Here is a 20,875-nt window from a genome sequence, read left to right as displayed (position 1 = left end):
TAATGCCCGCCCATGCGCCGAACGAAACTCTCTTAAGCTCTTATATAAACTCAGGACCAATAATGCTGTTGTGTGTGAACATTTTTTATTACAAATAATCATATACATTTGGTAATGTGCTAAATACTATTTTTTAACCCACTGGGTAATACTTAAAGAGGAACTGCACTTTTTGGGGAATTTGGTCTATCGTTTACAATTATTATGAAAAACATGACGACGGATGGATTTTGTTTTTAATGCAATCTATCTTGTAAATAAACGTAAATAAAAGTCTTTTTACAGCGGAGCAAATGGGACGTTCTCTCTTACGCCGATAAAATCCAATAAAAAAACATCCAAAAAGCGCCAACAATACTTTATTTACATTTCGTGATTTGAATATTAATCAAGTATTCGTGATACTGTTATTATAAGCGCTAACACAGACGGACTATTTGTGATTTGTGATTACAAGCGTAAGTGTAATGTTTACATCATGGAGTGGTCTGCTGTTTCCTCGCTTCCCTGCTCCCTGAGGTTTATTGTAGATCATAAATCAAGCATCTCACCTGTTTAGAAGGAGGCTGAGGATGTGTTCTTGTGACGACCGGGTCGCATAGTGATGCAGGGTTTGTTCTCCCAGGATGCAGATGGACTTCGGACACAGCGTGCAGGTAGGAAATGATTTATTTAAAAAATAAATCAGACTGGGACAAACAAAAACGTGCTCAAAGCACGGAAGGCAAAAACCAAAGGGGCTAGCGTGGTAGCTAGCAACAAACAAAGTCTAGCGTGGAAGGAATCAAAAGTCGTCAACTGTTGCGTGTAGCAAATTAGGAAGCCAGACTGCCTGACCGGAAAAGGCAGTCTTAAATAGTGCTACTGATTAGTGCTCGGGGAACAGATGAGCTTCCCGAACACCACTCAGAGACAGGTGGAAACAATAAACACCCATGGAAACAGAAAACAACCCCAGGGGTGCACAAAAACGGGAACTGAGGGAGTCCAAAAAAACAAACTGAACATGATCCCGGCAGCGGATCATAACAGTTCTGACTAGTTGATACACTTTGACAGCCAAATTAGACATGAAAAGACGCTTGGTTCCATCCGTCTTTTCTTCACGTGGATTATGAGACATTCCTCACCAAAATGGGGATATATAAACATCCCAGAAGTCGGTATCTTAATGAGAGCAGACCTTGCACAGTAAGTGATGTTTTATTATATTATTAATATTATTAATGCGCCGCGTATGCTTAAAATGATCAAAATACGTAAATATTGAATGTGCCTGTTACTACAATACCATACTTGCCAACCCTCCCGGTTTTACCGGGAGACTCCCGGAATTCAGCGCTTCTCCCGATAACCTCCTGGAAGAAATTTTTCCCGATAAACTCCTGGAATTCAGCCGGAGCTGGAGGCCACGCCCCCTCCAGCTCAATGCGGACCTGAGTGGGGACAGCGGCAACAGTCTGTTTTCACGTCCGCTTTCCCACGATATAAACAGCGTGCCTGCTCAATCACGTTATAACTGTAGAATGATCGAGGGCGAGTTCTTGGTTTCTTATGTGGGTTTATTGTTAGGCAGTTTCATTAACGTCCTCCCAGCGCGGTAACAACACACAACAACAGCAGTCACATTTTCGTCTACCGTAAAGCAGTTCGTCTGCCGTAAACAGCAATGTTGTGACACTCTTAAACAGGAAAATACTGCCATCTACTGGATAGCCTCCGGAACACTGAAATTCAAGTATTTATTTTATTTATATGTATAATAAAATAAATATAAATATAATATATATATATATATATATATATATATATATATATATATATATATATATATATATATATATATATATATATATATATATATAAATATAAATATAATAAATATATATATATATATATATATATATATATATATATATATATATATATATATATATACATATATACATACATACATACATACATACATACATACATATATATATATATATATATATATATATATATATATATATATATATATATATATATATATACATATATAGCTAGAATTCACTGAAAGTCAAGTATTTCATACATTATATATATATATATATATATATATATATATATATATATATATATATATATATATATATATATATATATATATATATATGAAATATATATGAAATACTCGAGTTGGTGAATTCTAGCTGTAAATATACCCCTCCCCTCTTAACCACGCCCCCAACCACGCCCCACCCCACCCCCCACCTCAAGAATCGGAGGTCTCAAGGTTGGCAAGTATGTACAATACATATATACTTATATTATGTATATAAACCCATAATGGCTCCATTGTAAGCAAACTTTTGATCCCATTTATTATACACTATTTAGAATGCATAAAAAAAATACATCTGTTGTCATGTCTGTCATGATGATTGCGAACAATAGGCAAAATTCCCAAAAAAGATGTGCAGTTCTCCTTTAATAGCAATAGAGTAGCTGAAGGTCGAAAAAGTCCTCAGGGAGTTAAGAGTGTAAAAAACATGTTTGTATTCACATTTTTGTACTTTTTTGCTTAAATCCCTCAATCAACTCCAATCCAAAATAAATATAGCAAACATGGCATGTTTTTTTTTTTTGTCACTTTTCCACATCGCGGGCACACTTATGTGTGGCAATTATTGAAGTGTGCGACAAGAGATGAACATCTTTAAAGGGATAGGATAGACTTTATTTATACCGCAATGGGGAAAATTATGTGTTTACAGTGCAGATACAAAAAGTCTACAAAAATAAGGTAAAAAAACACATGAAAACAAAAGGGAAATATAAATCAACACAAAGGACATAAACAATATTAAAATAACTCAAAGCTGATGCAACCAGCTGCTACTTCATACAGCTACAAAAGTAAAACACACACTCACACACAAAAATAAATAACAATAAATAATACATATAGTGCCTTGCACACCTTGCATAGACAAACAAAAAAACAAAACAAAAAGACCATTTCAACACCCACGCACACCGCCATGGAATTTGCAGTGTTCCACGCCGTCGTTTGCTGGGGTGGAGCGGCAGCATGGCCAGAGAGAGGAACAGACCCAACAAAGCAACCAAGAGAGCCGACTCCGTCCTAGCCTGCCCACTAGCTCTCAGCCGATGTTGAGTCAGCGCGGAATCTGTCGAGGGAGACCAAAGTGACCGATATACGGTATGCCCACTCTCCTCCTCCTATTTTTACTGATCATCTTTCTTAAAGTATTATGTTTTTTATTTTTGTATTGTGTTGTTTTCTATCTTAATTATTAATATTACTACTACTATTCTCTCAATGTTTAGTTTTTTATTAACTTATTAATGTAATATTTATATTTTATTTTTACATACATTTCATCATATGTTTTATACTATCTTTTAGATTGTGTTAATTTGAGTTATTCTCCAGTGTGGATGCCTCAAAGGTGGCGTTTTTCCTCCAATCCATGTTTTGTTTTGTTGTTGATTGTCAATAGTGCTGTGTGTGTGTTTGTGAATGTGTGTTTCTTCTCTTCTTTTTTTTTTTTTTTTTTTTGTACAGCAATTTGTGTTTGCCACTTGCCTGTGTATGAAAAGTGCTACATAAATAAAGTTATATTAGATTTAAACACACACACAAACAGATGAATGCATGGCTGAGTACAGAGGAGTCAGGGGAAGAAGCACTATCACAGGAGCCATCTGTACCAGGAGGTCATCAGACCATGGCTACCAGGACGCTGACACAAAACTCCTCCACAGACATGGCCGATATAATCCCTGATGCAGAGGGCTCCCTCTGAGGTTCGGCCCGACGCTGAAAAGTAAAAAATAAGCATGTACAATACTCAGGAAGACTTTTAGCTACCTCTAGCGTTTGTCCTTCCGCTACTGGATTGGTCAAACATATATTATCCCAGTGTGTCGTTGATATGTGAAATTATTTTAAATGAAAGTATTAAAATTAAATGGTAAAAAAAAAACTTTTTGGAAAAATCTTTCAATTTAGAGCAGGGGTCCCCAAATTACGGCCCGCCAGCGTCCAAAATCCAGTCCACAAGAAGTCTCAAGTTTAAAAAAAACAACAACTATATATAAATATGTATTTTTTTTTTGTATTACTATTTTTAAAAATCTGTCCTTTCTAATCCATTTTCTACTGCTTGTTAGTTACACTCAGTGTCTCCTAGCCGCTTAGGCAAATCATATTGTCTAAAAATTAATTTTCCCATCGATAAAGTGACATCATCGCACTTGCGGCGCAGTGTCGCGCTCTTTCAGTCAATTAGTGCGCGAGGAATATAAGTATACATTTATATATATATATATATATATATATATATATATATATATATATATATATATATATATATATATATATATATATATATATATATATATGTATATGTGGAGGGGGCGTGGCCTGCTGGCCTGCCGCGGAACGGGGTGTGCCAGGACCGGCCTCGAAGACAGCGACAGGTGAGTAGATGGCCCAGGTGGGCCTTGTTATCTAATCACCTGTCGCCTTTATTAGCAGCAGCCGGAATGAGACACGCGGTTGGAGTTGGAGTGGGAGCCAGAGAGAGAGAGAGAGACACAAACTCAGAAAAATACATTTTGCTGGAAAGCAAAAGGCTTGCACGATTGAGGAAAATATAAGAGTGTTATACCCTGAATTCCGGCCTCTCCTGGCAGTGTGTGGTGGTCCGAAGAACCCACTAGAGGGCAACCTCTATAATATATATACATATACATATATATATATATATATATATATATATATATATATATATATATATATATACAGCCCACATTTTTTTAACCCAATGCGGCCCCCGAGTCAAAAAGTTTGGGGACCCCTGATTTAAAGTAACACAACCAAAGTTATGGCAAAAAATAGAGCAAATATATATATATATATATATATATATAGCCCGCATTTTTTTAACCCAATGAGGCCCCCGAGTCAAAAAAGTTTGGGGACCCCTGATTTAGAGTAACACAACCAAAGTTATGGCAAAGAAATAGAGCAAATATTTACCTCATAGGACAGAAAAGTCCCCAATATACTTTGAGGGTTAAATAAAATACGCTAAAAATAAATCCAATGCTCACCAGTTCCATGTATTTAAAGTATATACTGTATGTGCTATAAACAAAGAAGCCAATGCTGGTATTGATTCTCCTTTTCTCATGACAATATTTTGATTAAAGGGTTAAATATACCCCTCATCCTTCATGTTTTGCCCAGGTAAACTTTAAATTCGCTGCCCTTTTCCTTCAGCTCCCACATCTTTCCCGTGTTTTAAATTTCATGAAGAAAAAAAAAATCGGTCCACTTGACGGCACATGGGAAAATGCCAAAGAGAAAGCAAAATATACTCAATGTTATGCACTGTGGGTTTTTTTGGAGTGGGGAGTTTGACTATAAAGGTTCCATAGTGACAAACGGCTGAGTTTCTGCACGTAGAGATACGTCATATCGTTTATACCCCGCTAGATGACACACAACGAAGGACCTGTAATTGCCTACATGTGTGCTCTTTCATCTCCTATCTGGGACTTTCTCATAGGTGTCACATCACATCCAGTAAGCCACTAAGACAAAGACAGTACCCTGTGCCGTATGGACCTTTCTAGCCCAGACAAGTTCCGTGTCAATGCGCCAGACGTGTGGAGGATGAATGATAACACCTGGAATAAGAATCAATGGTGTACAATACAGCGTTGTTCATGCAGTGTATACAAACTACCTTGCGTCAACTCCTGGAGGATTTGTCTTGTCTAGGCAGGATTCACTCTGAGTGTGTTGAGCTGAAGTCACACAGCCTTAATATTGAAAAAAAATGGAGGTGTTATAACAGACAGATCACGTGACTGGCTTCGGGAATCTCCGTGAGATTGATACTATTTTGATCATATTTATTTATATTCACAAACTGTGGAAGCCTGTTGGTGTCGTAAATCAGATACAGTATAAAGTATATGATCATAGCTTCAATATAAAGGCAACTTGTTTCTCCACTCTACTGGTACTTTAATACTTTGGAAATAAAGTTAGAAAATAAGTAACAATATTATGAAACAATACATGTGGAGGCATTATTTTGTTTCAGAATAAAATCGCTTTAGAAAAAAAACATATTGTGACGAGAAAAGCCGAATAAGAAAAAAGATTAAGGCTGCTACAAAAAAGAAGTCGGAATACTACTAAAAAAAAAGTCAGACTATTACAATGACGTCATATTTTTGTGAAATAATTTATGTTTTTCACATGAATGTATTTAATAATACCACCTTAACATTTGACAACCAAACAATTACACAAGGCGACTCGGTAAAGAATCTGGGTATTATCTTCGACCCAACTCTCTCGTTTGAGTCACACATTAAGAGTGTTACTAAAACGGCCTTCTTTCATCTCTGTAATATCGCTAAAATTCGTTCCATCTTGTCCACTAGCGACGCTGAGATCATTATTCATGCCTTCGTTACGTCTCGTCTCGATTACTGTAACGTATTATTTTCGGGTCTCCCTATGTCTAGCATTAAAAGATTACAGTTGGTACAAAATGCGGCTGCTAGACTTTTGACAAAAACAAGAAAGTTTGATCATATTACGCCTATACTGGCTCACTTGCACTGGCTTCCTGTGCACTTAAGATGCGACTTTAAGGTTTTACTACTTACGTATAAAATACTACACGGTTTAGCTCCAGCCTATCTCGCCGATTGTATTGTACCATATGTCCCGACAAGAAATCTGCGTTCAAAGAACTCCGGTTTATTAGTGATTCCCAGAGCCAAAAAAAAGTCTGCGGGCTATAGAGCGTTTTCTATTCGGGCTCCAGTACTCTGGAATGCCCTCCCGGTAACAGTTAGAGATGCTACCTCAGTAGAAGCATTTAAGTCCCATCCTAAAACTCATTTGTATAATCTAGCCTTTAAATAGACCCCCCTTTTTTTTAGACCAGTTGATCTGCCGTTTCTTTTCTTCTCTCCTCTTCTCCCCTGTCCCTTGCGAGGGGGAGTTGCATAGGTCCGGTGGCCATGGATGAAGTGCTGGCTGTCCAGAGTCGGGACCCCGGGTGGATCACTAGCCTGTGCATCGGTTGGGGACATCTCTGCGCTGCTGACCCGTCTCCGCTCGGGATGGTTTCCTGTTGGCCCCGCTGTGGACTGGACTGGACTCCCGCTGATGTGTTGGATCCACTGTGGACTGGACTTTCACAATGTTATGTCAGACCCACTCGACATCCATTGCTTTCGGTCTCCCCTAGAGGGGGGGGGGGGGTTACCCACATATGCGGTCCTCTCCAAGGTTTCTCATAGTCATTCACCGACGTCCGGGGGTGAGTTTTTCCTTGCCCGTATGTGGGCTCTGTACCGAGGATGTCGTTGTGGCTTGTACAGCCCTTTGAGACACTTGTGATTTAGGGCTATATAAATAAACATTGATTGAATGTAACACAAATACATTTATTTATGTAATAATAACTTTAGATACTACAGTATAGAAAAATGTCGTAATGTTTATGGCAGGGGTCCCCAAACTTTTTGACTCGAGGGCCGCATTGGGTTAAAAAAAATTGGCCGGGGGCCGGGCTGTATATATATATATATATATATATATATATATATATATATATATATATATATATATATATATATATATATATATATATATATATATATATATATATATATATATATATATATATCAGTGACGTGCGGTGAGGTTCATGGCCGGTGAGGCACTGACTTCATCACAGTCAGATTTACAAACATATGAACCCTAAAGAGGATCTTATTCACCATTTGATTGGCAGCAGTTAACGGGTTATGTTTAAAAGCTCATACCAGCATTCTTCGCTGCTTGGCACTCAGCATAAAGGGTTGGAATTGGGGGTTAAATCACCAAAAATTATTCCCGGGCGCGGCGCCGCTGCTGCCCACTGCTCCCCTAACCTCCCAGGGGGTGATCAAGGGGATGGGTCAAATGCAGAGGACAAATTTCACCACACCTAGTGTGTGTGTGACAATCATTGGTACTTTAACTTAACTTTAACTTTACACATACAAACTGTAGCACACAAAAAGCACATTTAATTAAAAACAAAAAAACGTTATTATGGTCTTACCTTTACTTATAAATGAAGTCCATGCGCCGCTGTTGTGCTGGATTAATGCACTTCCTGACGGGAGTGTTATATCAACTAAATTCCACACTTAAACTTTCCATATGCAAGATTGAATCTATTTAAAAAAGTTATTTAATAAGAAGCCAAAAAGTGCAAAAACAATAATGTTCGTGTTGGAGGAGTTGTGAATGAATGAAATATGAAATCAGTGCTGCAATCTGCAGGTGTACCTAATGTTGTGGCCCTGCAGTCATTCACAACTGGTGAATTAAATGGAAAATAACTTTATAGTATAATCACTGGATACATATAACAATTTAATTAATTTTTTTTCTTTTTACATTTTTTTTCTTTCCATGATGGCTGGTGAGGCGCCGCCTCACCTGCCTCTAGTGACTGCACGTCACTGGTATATATATATATATGTATATATATATATATATATATATATATATATATATATATATATATATATATATATATATATATATATATATATATATATATATATATATATATATATATATATATATATATATATATATATATATATACATATATATATATATATTCAGAGCGCAATGATGTCACGTTATCGATGGGAAAATGCATTTTTCGACAATATGATTTGCCTGAGCAGCTAGGAGACACCAAGGGTAACAAGCGGTAGAAAATTGATTAAAACGGACAGATTTTAAAACAATTTTTGTTTTTTTTAAACTTCCCGCGGGCCGCATTTTGGACGCTGGCTCAATAATTGATGTTTTTCACATCAATTTATTTAGTGTAACGCAAATACATTTCTTTATGTAATAATAACTTTAGATACTACAGTATAGAAAAATGTCGTAATGTTTATGGCAAGGGTCCCCAAACTTTTTGACTCAGGGGCCGCATTGGGTTAAAAAAATTTGGCCGGGGGGCGGGCTGTATGTATATATATGTATTCCGAGCGCGATGATGTCACATTATCGATGGGAAAATGCATTTTTAGACAATATGCCTGAGCAGCTAGGAGACACAGTGAGTAACAAGCGGTAGAAAATTGATTAGAAAGGACAGATTAAAAAAATTACAATAAAATAAAATAAAAACTTTTTTTTTTTTTAACTTGGGACTTCTCGCAGGCCGGATTTTGGACGCTGGCGGGCCGGATCCGTAGTTTGGGGACCCCTGGTTTATGAGAATATAGGGGTAGGTTTTTTAAAGAATTTTTAATAAATATAACTGAATACAGCAATTTTGCGAAAACACAATGTTAAAAGTACGATTTTTAGAGAATCCTCATAGAAAAAGTGGTGTTTACTGGAGGAATGGTGCAATCATTGAGTCTGTGGAGGTCAATAAGCCGAGATGTTGATGTTCTTGCAAGTGGAAGAAATGGAGGTGGTGTTGAAATAACAACCAAGTTGCTCCCTCAGGACTTCACTGATGATTTACCAGCCGTGTTACGTACAGGTGGACGTGAGAACCACCGAGACGAATGCGTCCCGCTTAAAGTGTGACGAATTAGAGGGCCGGGTACACATGGAGAAACCATCAGCCTCCACCGGGCCCTTCAAAGTGACATTGCGTAATGCCGAGGAATGTTGCGAGACACCAAAAACAGATCGTTATTGTGTGTGTGGGGTTTTTCTTAAACAGACGATATGTTTTACGCTGTCACGCTGAGCCGACTCGCAGAATATCGGCGTTCCCTCTCATCAATCTCACCGACCAAACTGACGTTTTCCAAGAAGGGCACTGAGGTTTGTGTTTTACTGTCCGCAAACATCTTGAGTGATTCCACAGACGTGACGTGAAGGCGGGAGTATGAGGTAAATACGGGTCATGTTTTATCATTTTCTTTTAGCACTATCCAATATTCCGTGGTTAGAAGAACAATCCTGTCGAATTTCACTGTTTTTTAAATAGTGTGGTTTTGGCCGTTTGTTAACATTAAAATACATTTTTGTTAGTCATTTTTGCATAAAAAAAGAAAACACTGATCACACAAAAATAAATAGGGGAATATATTTAAGCTAGAATTCACCAACTCAAGTATTTCATATATATATATATATATATATATATATATATATATATATATATATATATGAAATACTTGACTTTCAGTGAATTCTAGCTATATATATATATATATATATATATATATATATATATATATATATATATATATATATATATTTATTTATTTATTTATTTATTTTATTATACATATAAATAAAATAAATACTTGAATTTCAGTGTTCTGGAGGCTATCCAGTAGATGGCAGTATTGTCCTGTTTAAGAGTGTCACAACATTGCTGTTTACGGCAGAAGAACTGCTTTACGGTAGACTAAACGTGACTGCTGTTGTTGTGTGTTGTTACCGCGCTGGGAGGACGTTAATGAAACTGCCTAACAATAAACCCACATAAGAAACCAAGAACTCGCCCTCGATCATTCTACAGTTATGACGTCATTGGGCAGGCAAGCTGTTTATATTGTGGGAAAGCGGACGTGAGAACAGGTCCGCATTGAGATGGAGGGGGCGTGGCCTCCATCTCCGGCTGAATACCGGGAGTTTGTCGGGAGAAAATTTCTGCCGGGAGGTTATCGGGAGAGGCGCTGAATACCGGGAGTCTCCCGGTAAAAACGGGAGGGTTGGCAAGTATGACTTATACCGGATTGACAAACTGATCCGGAAAGCCGGCCAAACTATTGGCAAGCAGTTGGAGGCGTTTGTGTCAGTGAGGGACATTTCAGGTGACTACCTCTTGAAGCTCATCGAGAGAATGCCAAGAGTGTGGGAAAAAGTAATCAGAGCAAAGGGTGGCTATTTTGAAGAAACTGAAATCTAAAACATGTTTTCAGTTATTTCACCTTTTTTTTTGTTAAGTACATAACTCCACATGTGTTCATTCATAGTTTTGATGCCTTCAGTGACAATCTGCAAGGTAAATAGTCATGAAAATAAAGAAACCTCAATGAATGAGAAGGTGTGTCCAAACTTTTGGCTTGTACTGTATATATATCCATCCATCCATTTTCTACCGCTTATTCCCTTCGGGGTTACGGGGGGTGCTGGAGCCTATCTCAGCTACAATCGGGCGGAAGGAGGGGTACACCCTGGACAAGTCGCCACCTCATCGCAGGGCCAACACAGATAGACAGACAACATTCACACTCACATTCACACACCAGGGCCAACTGTATATATATATATATATATATATATATATATATATATATATATATATATATATATATATATATATATATATATATATATACAGTATAGGGTACTCCGGCTTCTTCCCACCTCCAAAGACATGCACCTGGGGATAGGTTGATTGGCAACACTAAATTGGCCCTCGTGTGTGCACTGCAAAAACTGAAATCTAAGTAAGATTAAATATCTCAAATAAGGGTGATGTTTGCTTATTTTTTGTCTGATAAGATAATTCTTCTCACTAAGCAGATTTTATGTTAGAGTGTTTTGCTTGTTTGAAGGGTTTTGGACCTAAATTATCTCAGTAAGATTATACAGCTTGTATCAGAGATTTTATGACCTATGTTGAGTAAAACATGCTTGAAACTAGAATATCAACTGATGCAAAGCTGTGTCATTAACACTCACAAGTATAAAACTACTTTTTTAAAGTAAAAATGTCTTACTTCAAGCATGAAAAAAAAAAATCATGATGCCGAGCGCATATCATTATGTCAAGATAATGGCACTAGCATTTACTTAATTTAAGAATATTTGTCAACATATTGAGCAAAAAGGTGTCTTTTTTTTCTACCAAGAAAAGTGCACTTGTTGTTAGTGAGAATATACTTCTTTTAAGCTATTTTTGGGTTCATTGAGGTTAGCTAATTTTACTTGTTTTGGAAAGTCTTGACAAGCCAAAGTTTCTTGTTCTATTGACAGATAATTTTGCTTAGTTCAAATAAAATACCCCTAATTTTTGTCTTGTTTTTTCTTGTTTTCGAACACTGACCTTTTGCAGTGTCAATGTGAGTGTGAATGTTGTCTGTCTATCTGAGTTGGCCCTGCGATGAGGTGGCGACTTGTCCAGGGTGTACCCCGCCTTCCGCCCGTATGCAGCTGAGATAGGCTCCAGCACCCCCAGCAACCTCAAAAGGGACAAGCGGTAGAAAATGGAAGTAGCGTAAATTCCGGTTCTTTAACAATCGCTATTTCTTCAGTGACATATCTACTTTCCCTGTGCACACGAATGACGTAGCTCGCCCAAAAGATGATGAAAAAGTCATGTTTCCATTGAGACTGAAGTCAGGTTCCAATCGGATTTGGACTCCCTCATGATGTGGCCCAAGTCTGATGTGAAAAGATCAGATTTGACTGGCACTTGAGGACAAAAAGATCATATTTCGTGTGCACAGTAAAAGGGCTCTTTGCTCATCTGAAGTGAAAAGTCCCTTACTTGACTGACTAATTCAGTGTTAATATTTGAGGGGGCCCTGGGCCCCTCTGTAGTGCAAAAGTTTGGCCCCCAGAGCAAAAGATTAAAACCCAGATAGGACCCATACTGTAGATGACAATGAGAATCTATACACAAAAATATTCCCCCAAGATACTGTATGATGAGCAAAATAAATTAAAAAAAACAAATAGATACAAATTAGACTTACACTACCGTTCAAATGTTTGGGGTCACATTGAAATGTCCTTATTTTTGAAGGAAAAGCACTGTACTTTTCAATGAAGATAACTTTAAACTAGTCTTAACTTTAAAGAAATACACTCTATACATTGCTAATGTGGTAAATGACTATTCCAGCTGCAAATGTCTGGTTTTTGGTGCAATATCTACATAGGTGTATAGAGGCCCATTTCCAGCAACTATCACTCCAGTGTTCTAATGGTACAATGTGTTTGCTCATTGGCTCAGAAGGCTAATTGATGATTAGAAAACCCTTGTGCAATCATGTTCACACATCTGAAAACAGTTAAGCTCGTTACAGAAGCTACAAAACTGACCTTCCTTTGAGCAGATTGAGTTTCTGGAGCATCACATTTGTGGGGTCAATTAAACGCTCAAAATGGCCAGAAAAAGAGAACTTTCATCTGAAACTCGACAGTCTATTCTTGTTCTTAGAAATGAAGGCTATTCCACAAAATTGTTTGGGTGACCCCAAACTTTTGAACGGTAGTGTATATATTACATTGTTCAAATTTTTGCAAATGTGTTACACAGTGTATTGTACACTACAGTATATGCAAGTTCAAGAGATCTGCTTTTGTTTTTCGGTTGTTTCTAGGAAGCTCAAAAGTTTTATCCACCATTAAACATCACTTTGTCTTCAAAGTTTAGTCTGGTAGAAAAAGTCAAGTTGTAATTTGTGGCCAGGCCTCTCCTCCCAGATAGGTGTGAGCCTCTGATTCAACACGTTGGAGGGAATAGAAAAAACAAGCAGCAACCCACAAACGCGCTGACTCTTACATAACCTCCCTCAGGTGAGGCACCTTCGCAGCTCGTAAGACATTCGCCGTCCCGCAGGGTAATGAGCGTCAGCGCCCTGGGTTGGGTTTGTGGTCACTTCCAGCTGAGGTTTGCTGAAGACGTAACAGCGTCTGCGTGTCCGTTGCTGATTTCACGAAAGAACGACTTGTTAGTCTGCTCGGTGTCGGTATTACTTACTCTCAACTCTGTAATTACTTTGACATGAGTAACGTTTGCCCAGTCAGCATTTAATAACCATCATCAGAAGATAAGGTAGCCAAGACATGCATGCAAACCTCCAAAACCACTGAGGTATAATCCAGAATTACGTCAACTTTTTTGAGAAAAATATTATTTTATTTTTTTTTTACATTTACTCCAAAAGTAACAGCAGTGTGCTAAGAGGCGGACAAAAGTTAAAAAAAAAAAGTTTTTCTATTATAATTTTTTTATTCATAAAAATATTCTAAATACATATTTTTGTTGTACATTCTTAAATATATAAATAAATGTATATATGTGTGTGTATATATATATATATATATATATATATATATATATATATATATATATATATATATATATATATATATATATATATATATATATATATATATATATATATATATATATATATATATATATATATATATATATACGTTAGGTCAGGAAAAAACATCATCCCTACAAGCCTGTTTCGCAGGTTTTTATTCATAAAAATATTATAAATAAATATTTTTGTTGTATATTCTTAAATAAATATACATGTGTATATATATACGTTAAGTCAGGAAAAAACACAGAGGCTATATCATCCCTACAAGCCTGTTTCGCAGGGAAACCTGCGAAATGATACAGCCACTGTGTTTTTCCTGACCTAACATATATTCCGCTCTACCCCAGTATTGAGCACTGTATAACGGATAAACCACAGAAACTTCGACTATATATATATATATATATATATATATATATATATATATATATATATATATATATATATATATATATATATATATATATATATATATATACACAGTATTTATATATATATATATATATTTGCATTTTACAATTAACATATGTTTACACTTGCATGCCTGTTAAAAAAGCAAAAAAATGCTTGTTATATATATATATATATATATATATATATATATATATATATATATATATATATATATATATATATATATATATATATATATATATATATATATATATATATATATATATATATATATATATATATATATATATATATATATCTGCATGTTACAATTAACATGTTTTTACACTTGCATGCCGGTTAAAAATGCCAAAAAATGCTACTTAAAACATGGTCTGGACAGTAAATACAGTTGTTTTTTTTGATGGCAGCATTCTGGAACGGACTATTCCTTATGGCCACTCAACATGCTAAATGTTAACAAAATGATGTTGTGTTATTTGGATTTAAACAGGAGCTTGCGTAACGTAACATTGATGTGACTCCGGTGCTAACACAAATTATGGGGAAGTGTCCAGGCTGGTCCGTCTGTATTGCACTGCGTATACCGTATGTTTCGGACTATAAGGCGCACTTAAAATCCTTTCATTTTCTCAAAAATCGACAGTGCGCCTTATAACCTGGTGCGGCTAATGTACGGAACAACTCTGGTTGTGCTTGCTGACCTCGAAGCAATTTTATTAGGTGCATGGTGTAATGATAAGTGTAACCAGTAAATGGTAGTCACACATAAGAGATATGTGTAGACTGCAATATGACGGCAGTAAAAAACTTTAAATGGTCCATTGAAAATAAAGAACATTACACACGGCACTAAAAAATCTGTCAAAATGTTTTAGTATGACTTTGAAGCCGCACCGCTTGATGGATTGTCGGCCCATTACGGCAACCGTAGTCAGAGATACAAGTATTGCTATGGTGTGTGTATATGGACCGCAAAATGGCACCCATTAGCAGAAATATTATCTGGCGGTTTTTTTCACAATATTATGCAAAACCAACTTTTATTACCTTCTGGTACCTGCTGATGTGTATTTGAGATCTGCATAAGTCCTGAAAATTTGCACACGTCCGCTAATGTAGTCCGTACCGACAACATAGTCGATAAGCTTCTTCTTTTTCACTATCGTCTTGTTATGGGGCATTCACTCTCTGCTGTTGCCATTTCTAATATAAAGTAGCGTAAAGTTCTAACTTATATCTCGCTATGGAAGCGCTAAAAACATACCGGTGTAGTGACTTTATATTGTTCACCCAAGGAACTTTAGTTATTAGAAAGTTCCGGATTGAAGGATTGAAGAAAAAACGCACCTTTAAGGCGTCCACACTGGAGAATAATTAAAATTAACTCCATCTAAAAAAAATATACAAAAAAATAAATATATAGTATGAAATATATAAATTTAAATTGAAAATATATGTAAAAATAAAATATGTATTAAAAATGTATTCAAAAAAATAATATTGAGAGAATAATCGTAGTAATAATAGCATTAAATAAAATAGAAAATAAACAATATTTATCTCACATCATATCCTATTTTTCTTGAGGGACTTGAACAAAATAGTTGTTTTCCTTCTACTTTGTTGCTATAAAGTAAATAAATGGTCTCACTTGGGGTGATTTTGGACTTCTCCTCGTATTTTATGCTTGAAATGTTTGAAAGTGTGATTAACGGCTAGACGTTCTCTCACAACTTAAACATCCTCTTGTTGAAGAGGTGAGATTTTTACTCTCCTCCCGAGTAGCACTCATGTCGTCAACGGTGCGGTTTGCAGCCCTACAATAATCTCATGTGAACTACAAGTCTGTCTGTTGGCTCTTAGGGATTCGGACCAATCAGAATTACGCACGCAAATAGTCACAGGATGCTGTCAGACACTTCTTTAATCTATAAAGTTCACCGTCTGGCGTCATCTGAGGCTGTTTTGGACCCAGAAGAAGTCTAGAATCAACATGCAGTGGGCATGACTAAACCCACAAAGAACACCTGTGGCAGATAGCAGGAAACAATGACTCATTTGCTGCCTTTTGTTTTTTTTAGCTGTTAAACCTTCTCGTGGAAACATCATCTCTGCTTTTAATGGAGTCAGGGATGGACAGTGTGTGTGTGCCTGATCTATCATTGGGACATGACTTGTAAAGCGTATACCAGGGGTGCCCAAACTTTTTGACTCGGGGGCCGCATTGGGTTAAAAAAATGTGTCCGGGGGCCGGGCTGTATAAACAGAAAAATCTCCTTTTCACCCCGGTGGGGTGGTATCTGTGTCATCCTCAAGCTCTGGTCCTCTACCAGAGGCCTGGGAGTTTGAGGGTTTTACGCAGTATCTTGGCTGTTCCTAGGACTGTGCTCTTCTGGACTGAGGCTTCAGATGTTGTTCCTGGGATCTGTGGGAGCCACTCTCCCAGTTTGGGGGGCCTCGGGGGTTACTGCTCCGAGCGTGTATATATATATATATATTATATATTTATGTTAGGTCAGGAAAAAACACAGAGGCTATTTCATCCCTACAAGCCTGTTTCACAGGTTTCCCTGCTCTTCAGGGGATTTTATTATATATATATATATATATATATATATATATATATATATATATATATATATATATATATATATATATATATATATATATATATATAATATAATATACTATATTACAAGCCTGTTTCACAGGTTTCCCTGCTCTTCAGGGGATTGTATTATATGATACAATATATATACACTACCATTCAAAAGTTTGGGGTCACATTGAAATGTCCTTATTTTTGAAGGAAAAGCACTGTACTTTTCAATGAAGATAACTTTAAACTAGTTTTAACTTTAAAGAAATACACTCTGCACATTGCTAATGTGGTAAATGACTATTCTAGCTGCAAATGTCTGGTTTTTGGTGCAATATCTACATAGGTGTATAGAGGCCCATTTCCAGCAACTATCACTCCAGTGTTCTAATGGTACAATGTGTTTGCTCATTGGCTCAGAAGGCTAATTGATGATTAGAAAACCCTTGTGCAATCATGTTCACACATCTGAAAACAGTTTAGCTCGTTACAGAAGCTACAAAACTGACTTTCCTTTGAGCAGATTGAGTTTCTGGAGCATCACATTTGTGGGGTAAATTAAACGCTCAAAATGGCCAGAAAAAGAACTTTCATCTGAAACTCGACAGTCTATTCTTGTTCTTAGAAATGAAGGCTATTCCACAAAATTGTTTGGGTGACCCCAAACTTTTGAACGGTATTATATATATATATATATATATATATATATATATATATATATATATATATATATATATATATATATAAAATACATATATATATATATATATATATATATATATATATATATATATATATATATATATATATATATATATATATATATATATATATATATATATATATATATAAAATATACTATATATATATTATAAAATCCTCTGAAGAGCAGGGAAACCTGCAAAACAGGCGTGTAATATAGTATATTATACATATATATTAGGGATGTCCGATAATGGCTTTTTGCCGATATCCGATATGCCGATATTGTCCAACTCTTTAATTACCGATACCGATACCGATATCAACCGATATATACAGTCGTGGAATTAACACATTATTATGCCTAATTTGGACAACCAGGTATGGTGAAGATAAGGTACTTTTTTTAAAAAATGAATCAAATAAAATAAGATAAATAAATTAAAAACATTTTCTTGAATAAAAAAGAAAGTAAAACAATATAAAAACAGTTACATAGAAACTAGTAATTAATGAAAATTTGTAAAATTAACTGTTAAAGGTTAGTATTATTAGTGGACCAGCAGCACGCACAATCATGTGTGCTTACGGACTGTATCCCTTGCAGACTGTATTGATATATATTGATATATAATGTAGGAACCAGAATATTAATAACAGAAAGAAACAACCCTTTTGTGTGAATGAGTGTGAATGGGGTGGGTTGGTGCACTAATTGTAAGTGTATCTTGTGTTTTTTATGTGGATTTAATAAAAAAATAAAAATAAAAAAAACAGATACTGATAATAAAAAAAACGATACCGATAATTTCCGATATTACATTTTAACGCATTTATCGGCCGATAATATCGGCAGACCGATATTATCGGACATGTCTAATATATATTAAAGTTAAGTTAAAGTTAAAGTACCAACGATTGTCACACATACTGAATGTGGTGAAATTTGTCCTCTGCATTTGACCCATTCCCTTGCTCACCGCCTGGGAGGTGAGGGGAGCAGTGAGCAGCAGCGGTAGCCGCGCCCGGGAATAATTTTGGTGATTTAACCCCTAATTCCAACCCCTGATGCTGAGTGCCAAGCAGGGAGGTAATGGGTCCCATTTTTATCGTCTTTGGTATGACTTGGCCGGGGTTTGAACTCACGACCTACCGATCTCAGGGCAGACACTCTAACCACTAGGCCACTGATATATATTATACAATCCCCTGAAGAGCAGGGAAACCTGCGAAACAGGCTTGTAGGGATGAAATATCATCTGTGTTTTTTCTTGACCTAACGTATATTCCGCTCCACCACTGTATTGATGACAAAGTTTTCCAGTTCGAATGTTAAGTATCTTGTCTTTGCAGTCGATTCGATTGAATATAGGTTGAAAAGGATTTGCAAATCATTGTATTCTGTTTTTATTTACGATTTACACAACGTGCCAACTTCACTGGTTTTGGGGTTTTGTAAAACAACAATGTAAACGTCCCCCTAAGACTTTTTCACCTTTGCCACACATACTGACGCCCCCGGAGGCCGAGTTGGCGCGCATGTCTGCGGCTCTGCAGACCTGAACTTATTTCCTGACTTTGCCCTGGGATGGAAAGTGTGTGTGTTGGGGGTTGGTGGGGGTGGGGGTGGTCTGCGGAGGAGGGGTTAGATGTGGGAAATGAGGTGTCTCAGGATACGCCTTGTGATAGCACAAGTGAATGAAACCAGTCTAAACACTTGTGCCCGCTTGTGCAGGTTCGGACGTGACAGAACATTTGGTCCAGGGTTCCGGTGGGTCACTCCTTCTCTGCATGTGGTCGTCCAAGGGGAAGGTTTAAAAAGCCGGTTCTGGACCTGACGCTCCTCCTCCTAATTTTGTGGTTCTCCTCTAGCCCACATTCCCACTCTACCAAGCGTCCATCGGCAATGTGAGCAGGACCGTATGCAAAGTGCACGCGCAGAATAACCTTCCGACAACATGGCCTCGCCGACAGCCTGGGTCGTGGCTTTGCAGCTCCTCCTGCTCCAGCTGTGTTCACACGTCAGAGCTCAAGCTTTAGGTGAGTGAAAATACATAATTGAAAAAGCTTTGATGTTCATTTGAACGCCGGTGATTTAATACCTCGCGCCAGAAAAGAGCAGGTCGAACAGCTCCGCCGGTGTGTGTACTCGAACCCGCTGTGTTTGATTTCAGTGCATTATGGATGAAGCCGACGCGGGGGGGGGAATATCATATGAAGGCCCGCCGAACACAAGGAATTATAGATGACGTGTGAAAGTGAGGCAAGTTGGCAAATGCCAAATTCTCCGCTCAAAAACGGTTTAAAAAATCTCCGAGCTGGAGTGAAGTCATGGCTCCTTTTAAGTGAAACACTGTTTCCAAGCCAGGACACACACACACACACACACACATATGGAAATGATCAGCCACAATCTGATGTTGAACTTGCACTCACACACACTCTCGCACGCACACACACACACACACACACACACACACACACACACACACACACACACACACACACACACACACACACACACACACACACACACACACACACAGCTGTAGCTGCAGGCAAGGAAAAGAAAAATTGGTGTTTACAGTTTATGAGCTTCTTACAAATCACCACAGTGAAGGATGGGCTACCTTTCAAACGCCCATTAATCCCCTCCCCCCCCTCCCCCCCCCCACAGAGTCCTCTGGCTGATGAAAAGTCCATCAAGTCCAATAAACACGTCCGCGTCGTCCGTCATTTCACTCGCAATCCATGCCTCCACCGTATAAAAGTTCCAATCAAGGCCGATTGTGATGTTCATCTTTTGATATTAATATCTATTGGGAGCAGCAATCATTACTATTTGAAAGAAAAAAAATGAACTGAGAAAAAAAAAATCTACTTTATAATTCTCTCTCTTCTCACAAAAAGGAAGATTCTTTAAACTTTACTGCTAATTGAAGATGACAATGCAATTCTCTCATCACCGCTACAGGAGTGATTCCTTTGCGGGATGCC

At 37.1% G+C, this 20,875-nt stretch overlaps 1 protein-coding gene across 2 annotated transcripts in view; it reads left to right on the top strand.

Annotated features, from left to right (window-relative positions):
* The first annotated feature begins 19,562 nt into the window (after positions 1 to 19,562).
* The window catches only part of thbs4b (thrombospondin 4b), a 53,356-nt gene continuing 52,043 nt past the window's right edge, over positions 19,563 to 20,875 (top strand). For both annotated transcript variants that reach the window (XM_062031200.1, XM_062031199.1), the window contains exons 1-2: positions 19,563 to 19,649; positions 19,751 to 19,918. In XM_062031200.1, coding sequence (XP_061887184.1) covers positions 19,837 to 19,918 — 82 coding nt within the window. In that variant the 5' untranslated portion in view covers positions 19,563 to 19,649; positions 19,751 to 19,836. The remainder of the gene's footprint in view (positions 19,650 to 19,750; positions 19,919 to 20,875) is intronic.

This window comes from Entelurus aequoreus, linkage group LG21, assembly GCF_033978785.1.
Source record: "Entelurus aequoreus isolate RoL-2023_Sb linkage group LG21, RoL_Eaeq_v1.1, whole genome shotgun sequence".
Classification (NCBI taxonomy): Eukaryota; Metazoa; Chordata; class Actinopteri; order Syngnathiformes; family Syngnathidae; genus Entelurus; species Entelurus aequoreus.
This window is presented reverse-complemented; position numbering and strand designations above follow the sequence as displayed.